This window comes from Scomber scombrus, chromosome 20, assembly GCF_963691925.1.
Source record: "Scomber scombrus chromosome 20, fScoSco1.1, whole genome shotgun sequence".
Lineage (NCBI taxonomy): Eukaryota > Metazoa > Chordata > Actinopteri > Scombriformes > Scombridae > Scomber > Scomber scombrus.
In genome coordinates this window covers 19679655-19697048 of record NC_084989.1, presented here as the reverse complement: position 1 = coordinate 19697048, position 17394 = coordinate 19679655, and the positions used below count along the sequence as shown (strand labels likewise).

Sequence of the window (17394 nt, the reverse complement as noted above, 5' to 3'; positions counted from 1 at the left end):
TAAATGGTCTTTTTAACCTTTAAAATACCATAATCACACCCTTTTTAAAGTCAGATGGCTTTCTTTTTTATGTCAAGTGTGCTTTGCTTTGAATAGTTCACCACGCTCTCCTTTGACACAGCAAATAAGACCTAGCTGTCAGAGACACATGAATCATTTAAAAGCATATTTCATTTAAAGCTGATAATGTATTCATTTTAGTATAAAAAAAAAAAGAAGAGAGATAAATGGGGAGAAGTTTAAGAGAAGAATATATCCCCATCACGTCTTGGAAACGCTGATGTCTTTGGGTTGATAATGTGACAACCGCTGCGATCAGAAGTGGCTGTAAAAGCAAATGCGCATATAGGCAAAAAAACACAACACACACACACACACACAGTTGTTGTGTCCGTCTCACTTGCACACACTAACACATTGATTCTTATTTCTGTCACAGGGGGAAGTGCAGGTGCTGTAACCTTTTGCTGCTAGTCCTGTCAGAGTGAAAAACCCAGCTGTGCGGTGGGAATGACATACTGCAAATAGGCCTTCAGCTTCTTATTGGCATTCAGCGAGCCCAACACTCCTCTCTTTCTCTTTCTCTGTCCCCAACTCACACACACTCAAACAGAGATCCACTTCCCTGCTTGTCACCATGCATATTGATAAGCCCATCCAGAGCACCATCTTGTGGACATTTCCAGCTCTGGTGGCTGTCTAAAAATGTCACTTTTGATTCCATTCAATTTAGCAACTGACTAATCAGCTTCAGTCAAACGTGTATGGGAGGTTTCCTTTTTTCTCTCTCTGTCTCTCTCTCTCTCTCTTTTCTAATTATGAAAAGTAATTTATCAATTACTTCTCAAAATCAATGTTTACTTCTCCATTATAAGGCAGCATCATTAGTATTGTCTGTCTCTTGCTCTTCTTGGCATTTGTCTCCGGAAGACTTACTGAGCCAAGTTTTTATATAATTAAATGTTTTTAAGTTTGGATCAAAGAAATAATTTTAGAGCAGCAAGCAGAACTCTAGTATTACTTTTTTTTTTTTTTTTTGCATGACTAACGGCGACAAAACAAACAAACAGACACATTCGCTCCCTCCCACGGATCCAACGACCCCCTACCAGCTCATGTAGATTACATTCAAAATTCAATGTGCATGTGCTGGCATGATATCTGTCTCCCCAGGGTGTGTAGTGGTGCAATCCCACTGCCTGTGCTGTGGTGCAGCCATCTGGATCACAGTGGGAAGCACCTGCTCGAAGGCTGACACCTTAACACTGCATCTGCTACACTCTCCTCGCCAATCGTTTCTGACTGAAAACCTTTTCCTCTGGACTTGAAATAAATGTCTCTGCCCAAAAGGCATCGATTGAACACATTTAGGAGCAAATCTGTCATATTTGTTGACATTTTAAAAACAATAGTTGAAGGCTTATATGAACATTGTAATCATTCCCTCCTGCTCATAATGGCTATTTCAATGATCCCCTCTGAATCTGCATACAATGTGATTGGAGACAAAATCCACAGTATTACAAATTTAAAAACCAAAATGTATTTAAATATATTTAAATGTTTATCTAAAGCAGTCTGGGTTATTCAAATAAAGGTGATATCTTCCACAGTTATAGACTTTTTAATTCAAGATTCCCTATTTGTGTTCTCCAGTTTCTCTGATGAGCTGACCTAAGTTTGGTGAATTTGGTACTAAAAATAGGGTAACTCTGACAGATATCCACCTAATTTCTGATATCAGACTGATGACATCATGCATTTTGGCACAATGAATGTTCAAATGAGCACCTGACTATTATTTTAATACAGCATTGAAAACAGTGAACCTACCCCTTTAATGTTTAGTTTACTCTTGTCTGCCTTGTTTCCAGCAAAAAAAATGCAAATTTGTTGCCTGCAAAGTACAATTAGCTCTGGTGGACATAGTGCAGCAATTAGCAGCTTAATATGCTGGTATTTCCCTCAAAAGTGAGTAAAAACCTAAAACAGAGCTAAAAGGAGAGTGAATGAGATATGTATTTCTTAAGTGGACGGAAGCATGGCAATGCTAATCTTGCTCTACATGCATCAACTTGCAAGGTGATAATGATGTTGGCGTTGTGGTTACAGCTTTTTTTCACAATGCCCCCAAATGGACCCCCAAAACAACCTTCCTGTCATTACAGGTCAAAGCTTTTCAGTACATACACCCTCACTGAATAATATGTTCACTCTAGTGGATTAAAACCGCCACTCAAACAGACCCGGCTGTTACTGATAGTCATCATCACCTTGAAAATCTCAACCTCTTTTTATGTCAAGTGCTGGTTTGTTTACCAGTCTCACTCGTGCTTTTCACCTTGCTCCAGATTTATTGACCAACTAACTCAGTTAGAGGTCGACACCGAGACAAGCAATCAGCTGGGCACCATGGATGCATTAAGAGAGAACTGGCGCACCCGTGACCTCCAATGACATAGCAGTATGCAGCAGCATACTGATAACGGCCAGCTGCTCAGGGGCAGGAGTGGAAAAATCTATACTTCATCTTCAGGTGCAGTTCTAATCGCAATGACAGAGAGAAGTCATGAAATAGAGCTTATAACTACAGCACAGGGGTAGACGAAGAAAAAAGAACGGACAATATGACAGATGGCAGATGTAAATATGTCCTATGTGCTATTATTGTGTTCACTACACACACTAAAACCCTGCAAAGACCTTCAGAATAATCTGTACAAGATGAGATAATTAATGATGCTTTATACGTGAATTGAAATCAAGCTTCTACATGAAGTTTTAATCATTATCATGTGGAATATTTAAAATCTTTGAAGTAAATACTGTCATCATACAAGCAGTAATCCCAATAACATCCTTTGTGACTTCAGTTACACAAACTAAATCCTAAAAATAAACACCAAAGGCTACAAAGAAGTGAAAAAAACATTTCATAGCCTGGCAGAGCAAAACTCTAGGTGGGTATAATGAAGGGCCAGCGGTTATATCATTCTTTTGAAAATGTTAAATTTTTTTAAATGACCTTTATATTTGAACTTTGAATGCAGACAGAGTCAAGATAAGGGAGAACAAGACACTTATATCAATATTGTTTAATAAGGTAAGTCAATTAGTTAATGAACAGAAAATTACTTTCCTTATATTATAAAACCATGCCCCCCTCATGCATGTTAATAGAGAGGATGAAACCGTTCAATATAATGGACTCTACTACACCGACACCACCAACAACACCCTCAATAATACACACAAGGTAGAATTATAACTTTTCAGACAATGGCAACGAAAAACTTTGTAAAAAGTCGAATTTATGGCAGAGCTGCTGTATTGGATTGCATGAGATTGCACAGCTGAACCTAATGTAATATACATGTGGTTTTGGGCAGTCGTCCAGAGAAAAACAAGCTGAAGCTCTGGGAAATTTTTTCACCATTGAGATTTTATAGACAAATAGTAAGCAGTCATCAATAAGCAGCAAGAACATAATTAGAGCTGCTGCAATGAATGAAAGCAAAACATCTCTACACAAAAGAATAATAAATCAATAGAAATAAAAAATATCCTATAGTCCTGGAATACAATCTCAATATTACAATTGACGGTGCACAAGTCTGTCAATCAATGACATTTCTCAGCACTGAATATACCGAAAGCTTAAATTCCACAGACGGTTTTACTGTCATGTAATAAGTGTAAATTTCAACTTATCTGCAGTCCTCATTTTGGCATGAAATGTCAAAATGCTTCGGAGGTAAACTGACAGCTCCTCTGAGGCTTTAAACATCCAACATGAGCACAGAGGAGTGGATCACTCTGCCTGTATATCAGTGTTTATGACAGTCTTTCTCTCTTGATACGTTATAGCTGAGAGAAGAGTTGAGCAGCGCTGTCAACGTTCACAGATTCCTTCGGTGGCTCCCTGACGACCTAATAAGACCAAAAAAAAACAAAAAAAGAAACAATCACAGTGAAATGTATCACGATGATTGAAATGCTGGATGATGAACGGAACTTTTATGTCCAAAATGTGCCGCGTTACCTGTGCTTGTTTCTTTGGTTCAGGTGCAACCGATTTCGAAAAACTCTTCACATCCCTCTGGACTTCTGTGAAGATTTGATTGAGGTTCTCCACTTTCTCATTTTTCAAGGCATTGATCTGTGAAGCCGCACAAATTACACTAGAGCAGGTGCAGCAAACACTGCATACAAGGGAGAGATTCCAAATATGTGTGAAGGAGAGAAAAAGACAAAAGTGCGGGAAAGAGATCTTACGTGTTTGAGTGTTGTCGTGACAGGCTTTGTTTTGTTCTTGTTTTTCAAGTGCTTGTTTGCCACTTGAAAGACGTTCTTCTGTTTTTTCCCTTTTTGCTTATTCTTTCCCATGTTGTTACCTGGGGAGAGAACACAAATCAGCATGGTTGCACACATGGGGAAAGATTTCATTTCTGTAGCTTGGCCTGTGGGTGGTTTGTTTTCCCACTTATTGGTTTCAAACCCACAACTGCTGTTTGCCTGCTCAAACAGCAGTTTTCATTCTGATCACACAAGCTTGAGGCTTTGCTGATCAATACAGATGCTCAGATTGTTCCTGGTCCTCCACTTGCTTCCTACACTCAGTAGGCAACTGATTAGCTACACCAACACCTCACGCCGCCAGACAGTGAGTCACAACACCTGAACAGGGTCAAGAAATGGATTGGCAGCATGGATTGAGAATTTTTTTTGCAAACAGACAGCCAGCCTTCTCAAAATTCCATGCACAACAGCGTCTAGACTTTTACCAGCAGTTGCACCATAAACCAAAAAAAAACTAAAGAAAAGAACCCTCTCAGTTTGCAGTCCTCAGGGTGAAAAGTAGGGGTGCTCTCCAAGGGTATCACAGACAAAACAACTCTTTAAAACCTGATGCTCCCAGCTCCAAGGAGACCATCCTGCCTTCCACACCTGTCAGCTCGCAGCAAGAAGTTAAAGTGGGGACCATAAGCACCACAACTGGAGTGGGAAAAAACACATCTAGCCGGAGCACAGTGTGTGTCACAGTGGCTGAGTCTGGTATATAAACAACACAACTCTGCAGATGCTTTCTGCCTCACAACTAATCGTAATGCTGTGGTGCAGGATTGCTAATACATGCATTGCGAACCTTTTGTAGTAGTATTAATTGTAATAATAATAGTCATAATAATGCAGTTTAAATCGGCTTTTATACATGTAAAAGAAAAATAGGCCAACCACAGTTCTTTTATAAGTCATAAATTATACTTCTTGTCTTTTTGATTTCCCCATAACCTTTCAGTCCTTGTAGTGTGATGACAGCAACAAGGCATAATTTTTAACTCAATATTGTTAGAATACTGTACAGCCTCTATATGGGCTGACCTCTATTTTTTCGTGGAAATATATTTAATTTGTGATACACGTCACAGCTGCCTCGCCTAAATGGAAAACAGGAGTCCTACTGACAACCAAATGTAATGAATACATATCAAGCTTTTGACTGGTTTGTTGGAGAAACTTTAAAAATACTCTTTACGCTTTATCCGTTTGGGTATAACTCACAAACGCTATTCTGTCTCACTTTACTGGCAGTATGGGGCTTTGTGTGTCTAATATTTTCACTATTTTCTACTGAAGATGGTTCATTTCACTAAAAAAACATTACTTTAACAAAAGGAATATAAAAACAACGTCGACTGAACAGTAAAATACTTATAGACAGACCTTAATAGAAGAGCTGTTTGGGGTTGTTATCCTCATGTGCTGACAGAAACGTGCCTTCTTTACTACGTCATTTGCGTGCGACGCTTGTCGACTTCCACTTGTACGTCACGATTTCTTTTTTTTTAACCCCCACCCGCATTCAGTGAAGACCCGCCCTACTCTTCCTCTGATTGGCTAGTACTCATTGTCTTCGTAAATTGTTGGGTTTTTCATCTTTTTTACTTTTCAAAAACCGTCGCTTACAATATGTGACATTAAGACAAAAACATAATACATTTAGGCATCATTTGAACTAAGAATAATATAACAGGTATGACTGCACTCAATAGGATGATACGTTCAACACTTCAACATAGGGTAAGATTGATGTAAGAAGAAGAAGAAGAAGAAGTAGAATAATGAAGAAGATGATGATGAATGGGGTTGAAGATAAAGGAGACAACAATATTGTTTGTTGTTCATTTTTACAAAATTCACGTTTGTTATCGATATCCACAAATCTTTAGACGAATTTGTTGGTGGGGCATGAGGAGTAAGACGGTTAGAATATCAGCCAATCAGAGGCAGCGGAGGGGCGTGTCCTCGCTGAATACGGGTGGGAATAAAATAACGCGTCACTGTTTAAAGGTCCTACCTAGATGATCCCAAACTGTTTAGTCTCATCTATCAGAAGCTTCTGTCAGGTGATAGAATTGGAATTCAGAATGACGTCATAGCGAAATGAATGACAACACATTGTAGCACAACAGCTTTCTCTGCTACAATGTAACACATTAGTGTCCGAAAGGAACGTTGCTGCAGATTAAAGAACGTGTTGCATCCTTTCAGCCAAACAGTAACCAAACACTTATAACCATAAGATATTTTTGAAAGAACTAGAATCGTTGATCCTTCCAGACTCCAGATGTTCAGGGCATAGCTATCATTTCAGTCTAGAAAGACACGCCAAATGAGAGAGTTACATAAAAAAATAATACATGGGTTTTGATGCCTCACCTATAAAATAAATAAGAAGTGACAAGTACAATCTGTGGTGAAATATGCCAGAGACAGTTTGGTAACATATTAATGCGATCGTGATTGGCCTATTTTGAAAGCTGTTTTAGAAATGCACCATTCGTCTATAGCCATTTCCAAAAAGAAAAAGCATCCATAAGACACCCCATCAATGAAAATGTTGATGGAAAGTGCCTGACAGCATGTAGGCTATTTATGGACTACCCCACCTGTCAGTAGGCTATGTATAAGACTAAGTAATTTCCATTTGATTGGGTTAAGATGGGATCATATTTATTTTTTGTTTGCCTCTGAAGTTGTGTCTATGAAGAAAAGGAAAATCCTCCAGCTTGTAGTGTCACTAACACACAGCAGGTGGCAGCCTCACACCACCACAGCTGCAGTGCATTACTGTGTCCATAACAACCTCTATCATTTCCCAACAATGTCATTACATTAAAAGGTACATACCACTTGGAGCTTCATAGTCAACAGGAGGATGAACTGATCCCTCACCTTATGCATTTTCTTTCCTGTTGCATTTTGGAAGAATTTCTGCAGTTTTAAGCCTTGCTTTATCATTATCCCCATTAAACTGACTTAATATCGCTTCTTTGCCAAACTTTAAATATGTTAAATGTGTGCATATCAGTGGGATAAATCAGTGTATGATTATAGTGTGTTAGTATTTGATTTTACCCTTTTTCAGTGGACACTGAGTATATTTATTTGCTTTAGAAAAAACTGATGTGAATGCTGGAGCACCATCAGTGCACAAAGTAGGCCCTCAGTTTTTCCCTCATGGGAAGGACGCAAAAAGGGCCAGAACCAGTCATTAACTTTGCTTCAAATAAAGACGTTATTTACACGTTTTTCACTAAAAATAGCCTATGTTTTTTTGTGACAAATACATTTCTAACAAAATGTTTATGGTTATGATAGTCAATAATTCACACTCATTACTTTCCCCAGTGATAACAACTTGATAAATGTGATAACCCATTTATGGACCTATTTAACTTTGGTTTAGTGTGCCCTTCTATAATTTCATAATGACTAACTAACGAGCCTACTTTTCAAGGTGACTTTAACGCTGCATACTGTCGCGTAAATCCGCTACTTCCTGACATTATAGGCAATTTAAACCCGTTAACTGAACGGTGAAAATGCGCTCAGCTCCAGGAATATGCAGCCTGTCAATGTAGCTTGACGGGGGAGAGTGAGTGAGAGAGTGTGTGTGTGTGTGTGTGTGTGTGTGTGTGTGTGTGTGTGTGTGTGTGTGTGTGTGTGTGTGTGTGTGTGTGTGTGTGTGTGAGAGAGAGAGAGAGAGAGAGAGAGAGAGAGAGAGAGAGAGAGAGAGAGAGAGAGAGAGAGGAGAGAGAGAGAGAGAGAGAGAGAGAGAGAGAGAGACTCTTCATTGATCCACAGTGTTACGGTCCATCTAAACTCCTCCCGGTAATTGCGCGGACATCATGTGGCCAACACCAGCCTGAGAGACACACCACACACAGGGGACCCTATATAAGCTCTGCAGCTGTCAGGTGAAGGACACTGACTGCTTTGCGCAAGGGGGACGACTCGCTTTAGGGGATTACAGCACTAGATACTCATAGACCCAAACTGTAACCATGTCTCACGCTTGGGGATACGCAGCGGACAACGGTGAGGCGCTTATTACACATATACGCCATAATGTAGGGATGACATTACATAGAGGAATGTTGAATATCAGTGAAAAGTGTGGCTTAATGGTTGGAAGGGCAGTGCATGCACGGGTCACTGCAGAGATTTTTATTTTTGCACATTTTTGGGGGATTTTTACGCGCGTTTTAAGCACATCACATTGCGCAATTTATTCAATGAATGAAACCCATATTACAGAACTAGCATTCTAATATTCACCGTGTTACCTTTATATCATTCTAGGACCCGAAAAATGGTGTGACAATTTCCCTATTGCCAATGGACCCCGTCAGTCTCCCATTGACATCCTACCTGGTGATGCATCTTTCGACGGAGGGCTGAAGCCGCTCTCCCTGAAGTACGACCCCTCCACCTGTCTTGATATCCTCAACAACGGACATTCCTTCCAAGTGACCTTCGTAGATGACGCCGACAGCTCAAGTTAGTGCAACAGAAAAAAAAATGTTTTCCATGAATACAGCAATGTTTGATTTATGATATCACTGGACTCGGGTTTGCAAACAAAGAAAGTCTGGTCCAAATGGTGATTTTCTAGGATGCAGTAACCTCAAAAAGAAAGAATTGCGGCATTCGGATCTAATTTTTCTGCATGGCTGGTGGTGTGTGTTAAGACTCAAGCTTAAAGAGGAGATATATAACTCAAGCATGTTAATAATATGTTAATATGTTAATATGTTAAAATATTGATATATATGCGCACCAGGCGTATATTGGAAATTAAAATAGACTCAGATTCTTAATTTATTGAATAATAGCCTAGTCGTTTTATATTTGTTTAATTATTATCATTTTATTAAAAGGGCAATTTTCATCAGGAGAATTTGGTGAATAGGCTGGGAGGAGGGGGGTTCTATTGAAAAACCATGAACAAAGAATGCAGATCGTAATTGAATTGGTAATGTAACCCCCTGGTAAACCTTTCCCACGCTAACCCTTTTCTGTGGGCAGCGAGGTCAAAAGCACAGAAAAACGAAGAATAAACCTGGTCATGGTTAACTATGAAGGAGCCAAAAGTGCGTGGGAATGTGTTTAGCTACCATATAAACAAAGTTTGACTATTTCTGCCTATAATGTAATTAAGATTTCATTTTTCCCCCCTCTAATTTTTATCAATGCATTACTTGTTTTTCTTCATTTCGATTTGATTTTAATTCCAAAAAGTGATGAGAGATAATTGCTCCAGTTTTTTTCATGCAGGATTTTGAGGACTTATAAATGATTGGTTTTCCTCTATAGGATAATGACGAATAGGGTTATATAATCAATGCAATCACATGGATTATTCTTCAAGTGTCCATAAATGAAAACATAGGCACGTCTGATAAGGATCGGAGCTGTATGAGTTACAAAGGCCTTTTAATTCTTCCTTGACATAGGCACTGCACTTATTTTCCACAGTGCCATTCTAAATAAAGGCTGCTTGTCATTGTCATCAGCTCATGCATCATGTGTGTGCACAGTGGACAATATGAATATCTCAGCATCTTTAGAAATATTAGTTAGTAATGCAAAAGAATCCTTTCTAAGAGCAACACACACTTTAATTTGTTTCCTTTGAGATCAGTACTGCTCCTTCTTATCATTTTGAGATCAACTACTGAGAGTAAAATATCCTGTTTGGAGAGGTCAGTGTGTGAGTTAGTAACATCCCACCAGAAATAGAACAATATAGAGGATTATCTCCTGCTGTTTCTAACTACTTTGTATACTGTACATAGATGCATTACGTAACATTGAAGGGAAGTTCAATGTTAACAATACCTGGACATCATCTTGGACTGAGTGTAACCCTTACTTTGACCGGAGCTTGCACAACAGGAACTGAATCTGCTTCCATGAAATAGGAAGTCTGTCTGCCAACGTGACGTGCATGTGGTTTCTGTGTGTTTGTGTGTGTTGGTACACAGTCACGTCTTACTCATGTTGGTAATAGTGGGTTTTTGGTCTTAAAAAACAGCTTGCTTATGCTGAGAAAATGTGTGTTCCAAGTAGAATTTTCCAAACTTGCATGCATCATTTTATAACAGTGTTACAAAGTCACCCAAGCCTCCTCATAGCTACATTCACTATGGGCTAAGCTGACGGCTGTTATGTATGTGTTTGTTTGTTTTTTTGCAGCTCTGACAAATGGACCAATCACAGGGACCTACAGGCTCAAGCAGTTTCATTTCCACTGGGGGGCTTCTGATGACAAGGGCTCTGAGCACACCGTGTCCGGGACCAAGTATCCTGCTGAGGTAAGGATGCTCCATATCATTATGATGGTGCTCACACAGCGACAGTGTCTGACAGATTGGGGTTGATGTAACAGGCAGATAAGGACAAATTGCAGTTTTAGTTTGTGTTGTGAGCTGTTAACATTTCTCAGAAGCAAGCTGAAATATGGAAAATAACAGAGTGGCACGATGAGTCGCACGATGTTTTGTAATTTATGCTTCAACAAAAGTGTTCAGTCATCTCAGTAGTAACCAGACACAACCCTCTAGCTAACTTGTTAAGTTGCATTAAAACTACAGTCTAAAACTAAAATGGCGACTTCGTAACACTTCCCAATCACATTGTGCAAGAAAATATGACCACGACATTAAAAAATTCTCAAAAAGTGTGTAGTGTAATATTTTTTTCTGTTGAAAATGTATAATTTCTGTCAAGCAACACTTACCAAAAGTGTTGAGCAACCCACCATTAATCAGCCTTTACCCTCTATCTCTATAAAGATCATAACTGATGCAATGTTAACTTATTCCTCAAATGCAAATATGTAAAATTAGTCAGTTGTATCTCCCTTCCAGTGCGACATCTATCATCAAATACAAATTTCAGGCAATACACAACCTTATAGAAAGGTTTCCTTGGAGAAACAGATGGTTTATGGTACAGAATGCGTGACAGTTACCAAAATAAAACTGACCGCATTTTCAAGCCTCTATAATTGGATCATTTTTATTTGTTTTTATTTCCAGCTCCATCTGGTGCACTGGAACACCAAATACCCAAGCTTCGGTGACGCTGCCAGCAAGCCCGATGGTCTCGCTGTAGTCGGAGTTTTCCTGAAGGTCAGTACCAACTGTAACCCACATATTGTATACATTTCATACCGTGATTTGCTTTTAATTAAATGTTTATTTACCATAATGGATAGAATTGTTGATCATATAATTAACCTTTGACATTATGTGTGTTACTCTTTTTCAGATTGGTGATAAAAATGACAGTCTCCAGAAGCTTCTTGACGCTTTCAGTGGCATTAAGACCAAAGTATGTTTCCTTGACAACCATACTTTCCTACATTTTATTGATAATGAGTCATTTGACTGACCTGCTCTTCACTTTCTGTTACTATCTTTGTTGTTTTTAGGGCAAACAGACCACTTTCTCTGGCTTTGACCCTGCTACATTGCTCCCTGGTTGCCTGGACTACTGGACATATGATGGCTCTCTGACCACACCCCCTCTGCTGGAGAGTGTTACCTGGATTGTCTGCAAAGAGCCCATCAGTGTCAGCTCTGACCAGGTACGACTGCTCAAAGAGCCCATTTAGCTGTAGCAGAGGGATTTGCCTTGCAACCGTGTTGGCTGTGTGCCTGCCATCTAGAATAGCCCTGTCTGCAAATCCGCTCCTTTACAACCATCTAAATCAAGGGCTTAATTGTTCAGATTAGCTGCACAGCTGAAAGGAGAAGAAGAAACCCCTGTGATGGGAGGAAATGCAATACATGAGAATATTTTCACAAAAAGTCATTTACCAACCAAGAGAACGAGGGCAAACAAGAGTTCACACACTTGGCAATGATGTTACCTTACCACAGTATTGGTAAGTGGGGGAGTTAACCGGAAGTTCAAGCCACACATGCAGCAAATTCTGCACGTGAAAAGTACCTTCAGTGGGTGTATGATTCCAGTTATAGCTGAGTAAACACAGTATTCTGGTACATAGTTCCTGCACTTGTGAAATACCAGTATTTACTCTTAAAATTACACCCAATCTACCACACAAATGGATAATTGTCTTCTAAGCACCCATTAATCTAAACCAACAGCCTCTCTAGTCAGGTTTACCCTTGTGGTTGGAGTCCGCTGGCCATGTGAAATGAACACTGCCTGGTCAAATGTTTATTTCATGACAGCGCGTAGGTCTCTCAAGGGTAAACATGTGAAAAGTGTGGACATAACCTTTAGACCTGGTGCCATATAAGGCTGGTACAGCAGATAAAGACAAAATAATGACTCATCTGTGGGAAAACCTAATACATGTTATTAGTTAATGATTTGTAATCAGCTGTTTGTAAGACAAACCCACAAGCTGATTTTTTTTGTCCCACTAGTGAATAGGTGCCCATTGTGTATATAATATTCAAGTGGCTGAAAAATGCATTAATTCATTAGCTATACTTCCCTAGGGGTCACCTGATACCATCCTGTCACCACACACTTGTTTTTCTTACCCGGCAAAGGAATAGTTTGACATTTTGGGAAATTTCCTTTCTTGCTAAGAGTTAGATGAGAAGATTGATACCACTCTCATATTTGTCCCTTATGTATGAAACTATAGTCAACAGTTGGTTATCATAGTTGAGCATAAATCACATTGCAAAAGCTTGCCTAGCTCTGTCCAAAGGTAACAAAGACGTAACTTGTTAATAGTAATATTCTAAGGTGGGAAGGTTCACTGGCTCTAGCCTCACATTTTAGCACAGGCTTTTGGGTATACACTAAGCTCAGAGGCTCAGACTTCAAATCAGTGAGTCAGCAGCGAGCCAAGAGACAACTGTGTGTGCTGATTGACAGTCGCAGGAGGTCAGCAGGAATGACTAACCCCGCAACTGTCTTCTCCCTTTTCACAGATGGCCAAATTCCGCAGCCTGCTCTTCTCTGCTGAGGGTGAGGCCGAGTGCTGCATGGTGGACAACTACCGCCCTCCCCAGCCGCTCAAGGGTCGCCCTGTCCGTTCTTCCTTCAAGTAAAACCCTTCCCCCCCTTTACAATTTGTACCCTTTTGCCCCTTCCCTTCCCCCTTTCCTTTTAGTGAAATGCCCAGTTACCTCTCTTGCAGTTAGCCACAAAGCACACATATCTCACTCCATCCAACCAGAAATTAAATTCCAGTGGTCCGTTGCTTTTAATGCTGAACAGTCTAACTGTGAAATGGAGCACTAGCAGGATTTGCATCTCTATTTCTACGTCCGTAATAAACCAGCAAAGATGCCCTGTCGTAATTTATTTTATAAGACAAACACTTCACCAGGAAAGGCAACACGTTTACCAGGATTTTACATCTGGTGCACGTGCTTTGTAGAGACATTAGGTGTGTGGGTCTCCTTCGTGTTGCCCAGGATGAAAAATGAAGATTAATTACAGTCAAAATGGTGCTCTTGAGCCAGCAAGAAGTAGTAAGCACAAGCTAGTTGCAGTGAGCAGGGGGAGGATGAAACTATATCACCATCTGTGAGGAGGGGTAAGGTGCAGATAAGAGATGGCTGTGCGTTCATTTACACATGCAGGCCGCATACACTCCCACTGCCAGTCTGTCTGTAATCTCTGACTGACTGCCAGCCTCTGCATCACAGCAGCTTAATGAAACACTGCAGCCGCCTCCATCACAACCGATTGACTCAGAAAATCCCCCTCTGGCACACACACACACATACACACAGCATTGCACTCAGTCTCATGCAGACACGATGCCTATAGGCAGTGACCTGCTTATTGATCTCAGAATATACAACAACAGAGGACATGAGGACACACTGCTGCTAGTGCTAGCTACTGAACATCACAACAATGGCTTACTTCTCTGTTTTTACAATCTAATCTTCAAATCTTTCCTGTGTTTGTCATCCCATATTGTGTTTTTATTATTATTATGGATTATGTCTTCTTCTTTTTTTTTAGTCTGCTTATGCAAAATATGTCTTAAGTGATTCCTAAATTATGTTTTGTAACCAAAAGCTATTCTGCATTTTTGAGGATTAAATAGTAATAGAAAGGAATGATTCTCCTTTTCCAAATGAAATTTAATGTGTAAAAAAATCCCTTCATGTGTTGTACTGGAATCCAAGTGTATTGAATGCTAATGCTTAAAGCGCACAGTCGCCACGTGGGCGATGCCATTGTGGCAAATGCACAAAGCCAAGGAAGAAATAACCCTGCCAAGAAAGCCAAGGAAGAAAACAACATGCCAACAAATACGATTATAGTGTCAGCCTGGTGTCAGGCCCTGCATAGAAGACTCATTAACAAAATAGTTTTGGGACCTCTGGTTTTGGCCGTTGATTCAATTCTGAAACAATGAAGTTTGGCAAAGCAATGTATTTACAGAAAGATTGTAATTAACATTAAAAAAAGACAAAACGCCTTATGCAAATCACTGTTAGGGCCGTCCCAGGAGTGTGTCTTGTTGTTATTCTCTTTTGGAAGTGGATGTTTTACTAGTTTAATAAATATATTTTATGACTAAGATGTGTCCAGTGCTTTCTATGATTACACTTGTTGTTGCTTCTTTTTCTCCAGTTCATTATAATCTCAATTAGTGCTTTAATTACCATTATCTATTTATGATAAAACAACTTCAGCATAGTTGTTAGTTATATTATATATAAAATATAGCATTGCATTAAAGGGGCAACTTATCAAACACCCAAATCACAGAACACTATGTGTCTGCATACAGTGGAAATGAGGAAAAGTTTTTTTTTTCTAAGAAATTAGATGTTATCAAACTTTCTATGTACTTTTGCACACATTTTTTCTTTATAAGAGCTTCCTTGATGTACAATCATTTGGGGGAATTCGGTTTCTAGCCAAGATTTAGATGAACAGATTGATACAACTCTGTCAGTTATATATGAATAAATATGAACCTATAGGAGAGGAAGTTAGCTTAGCATAAAGACTGGGAACAGGGGGAAACAGCAAGCTTAGCTGTGCCCGAATGTAAATTATCTGTCTAGCAACACATCTAAATCAAACTATATGTGTGGTTTGTTTAATCCATCAAACAAGCTTAAGTGTAAAGTTGTTGTTTTACAGGTGGTAATACTGCTCCCATGTCTTTATGCTAAGTTAATTTTACTATCTTGCTGTAGCTTTTTATTTGAAGCAACTATGAAGTTTTCAAACTATAAAGTTAGCTCCGGTTGTTGGGATTTTTGTTTACTTTTAAGCAAAGTAAAATATTTGTTGAAAAACTGACTGAAAAATAAATTCAATGAGCTGGATCCTCAGCACTGATATTTTTCTGCACTGAAGTGCAACTACTGCTAAGCATATTTTAACCATTAATCTTAATTACACACAGAGACATGGGGAAAATTCCTGCAAAGTGTCATGCATCAATTAGATTGTGGTCAATAGGTGACAATTTTCTATCATGTATGGGCCAGAAAACACTGCCAGTTGCTAATACCTTAGTGTACTGAAGAATTTAATCAGTAGGCTGGTGGTATTTCTCTGAGAAATGTAAACATCACTTGACTTCTCACCTCTCTTGTAAACCCTCAACAGGAAGACGAGACAGATTTTAATCAACAGAGATATTCTGCGTCCTCTTTTTGAAGTGTGGGTGTTAACTCATCTTTCCATTTGCCCTCGAGGCTCTCTGGAGGAACTTGTGCATCTGTCGTTTTGGCATGACCACACAGAGCAATGAATAGAGTTAGACTTGTCCCTAATGTGTCCTCAGTCCCCAGTGTGCCCTCAGTAACCCCTGTGAAGCATGTGTCCTCCAAAATATCAATGAAAATAAAAGCTATTGACTGTTGGTATGCCTGTCTGACTAACCCAGTCAGAATCAATACTATATTAAACCTTTTTTTTTAACAATTTTTTTTTTGTTGATACAAACTAGAAGAGAAATGTTTATTTAAGGTCACATGTGGTCAGTAGTAGCTGCATTAGGAAGTTTTATAACCAGTCAGCCCACAAGTTGAAATATTTTGGTAGCAACAGGCGACCAATGGTTCAAACCACTCAGCCTTTATTTACACTATCTGGTGGTCAAACCAGTTGATGAAGAAATGGTGAGTGCCAGTCCACTTTTATTGTTATGCTAAGCTAGCCTAGCATGCTGCCTATCAGATGTGCAGTTTGTGGATTTATATGAAAATCTTACACAGTGTGTTATGGAAATGTATCCTGGGAAGTCCTTTGGCCAAGCCCGACCCGCCATTAATTACTGCTTCTAGGCTTGTCAAGATATCCATTCTCCCATGCCCATGATGTGCTCATTGATCTTGGAGATAGGCCTAATGCCCAGTTGCTACTTTGGGTAGTTACATTGTTAGCCAGGTCATGTGATCATGCCTTACCTTAGAACAGATATGCTAAGTCAACACATTTCTTTAACTTTTGCTTGTGAATTTTGGTTCTGTAAAGATTAAATTACACCATCCTCCATACTCTTTAAATGCCAAGTATTGCTTAAAATATAACCCATGATGCTTCGACATGTGAGAAATCCAATCCTCAGGCTGGCCTAGTTTTGGTTGCAGACCTAATTGGACAATTCAGGGAGGGGTTTTGACAACATTAAATGTTTTGGACTACATTCTCTGCACAAACTGAATTAAAGGTGTGAATAAAACCAAAGCAGTCTTTCATTATCCTCTCTGCTAGATTAGTTTAAAGAACTGGCAGTGATGACCTTAGTTACTGCTGGCATTTCAGTACAGTTTCCTCTTGTATCTCACTATCGCTGCCTATGGGCCTTTTCATCTCACTCTGTGTTGTGACAGCTGGATGAAAGGGAAGATCCTGCTGTTTGCCATCATGTTACACAGATGTGGCCATGCTTATCTGCATGTTTTGCCCCCTTCAGCACATGCCTCTATGAATGTAACACACAGCCCGGTCATTTAGTCTGCAGGACAAATGTTTGACAAGGTCAAAAACTTCAATGTCATAATAGATTCATTTTAGTTACACTGGCCTGAACCCTGTGTGAAATACATGTGATGATAATGGCGCATTGTT

At 39.5% G+C, this 17394-nt stretch overlaps 2 protein-coding genes across 2 annotated transcripts; one reads left to right on the top strand and one right to left on the bottom strand.

Moving 5' to 3' along the window:
- Positions 1-3080: 3080 nt before the first annotated feature.
- Positions 3081-5790, bottom strand: rbis (ribosomal biogenesis factor). Its single transcript, XM_062441853.1, has 4 exons — positions 5725-5790; positions 4276-4394; positions 4043-4159; positions 3081-3930 (listed from the first exon to the last, which is right to left on the bottom strand). Exons 2-4 carry the CDS (start codon positions 4384-4386, stop codon positions 3862-3864), a joined length of 297 nt encoding a protein of 98 aa, XP_062297837.1. The 5' UTR covers positions 4387-4394; positions 5725-5790; the 3' UTR covers positions 3081-3861.
- A 2388-nt stretch (positions 5791-8178) lies between these two features.
- On the top strand, positions 8179-14881 carry LOC134002189 (carbonic anhydrase 1). Its single transcript, XM_062441483.1, has 7 exons — positions 8179-8382; positions 8647-8844; positions 10543-10661; positions 11388-11480; positions 11620-11682; positions 11783-11938; positions 13269-14881. Exons 1-7 carry the CDS (start codon positions 8349-8351, stop codon positions 13386-13388), a joined length of 783 nt encoding a protein of 260 aa, XP_062297467.1. The 5' UTR covers positions 8179-8348; the 3' UTR covers positions 13389-14881.
- The last annotated feature ends 2513 nt before the right edge of the window (positions 14882-17394 follow it).

Excerpts from the sequence above, each read along its gene's own strand:
- rbis (XM_062441853.1), bottom strand. The coding sequence starts at position 4,386 with ATGGGAAAGAATAAGCAAAAAGGGAAAAAACAGAAGAACGTCTTTCAA. Across the intron at positions 4,160-4,275 it reads TCACGACAACACTCAAACAC|ATCAATGCCTTGAAAAATGA; the intron begins GTAAGATCTCTT and ends GCGGCTTCACAG. Across the intron at positions 3,931-4,042 it reads AACCAAAGAAACAAGCACAG|GTCGTCAGGGAGCCACCGAA; the intron begins GTAACGCGGCAC and ends TGGTCTTATTAG.
- LOC134002189 (XM_062441483.1), top strand. The coding sequence starts at position 8,349 with ATGTCTCACGCTTGGGGATACGCAGCGGACAACG. Across the intron at positions 11,481-11,619 it reads TAGTCGGAGTTTTCCTGAAG|ATTGGTGATAAAAATGACAG; the intron begins GTCAGTACCAAC and ends ACTCTTTTTCAG. Across the intron at positions 11,939-13,268 it reads TCAGTGTCAGCTCTGACCAG|ATGGCCAAATTCCGCAGCCT; the intron begins GTACGACTGCTC and ends CCCTTTTCACAG.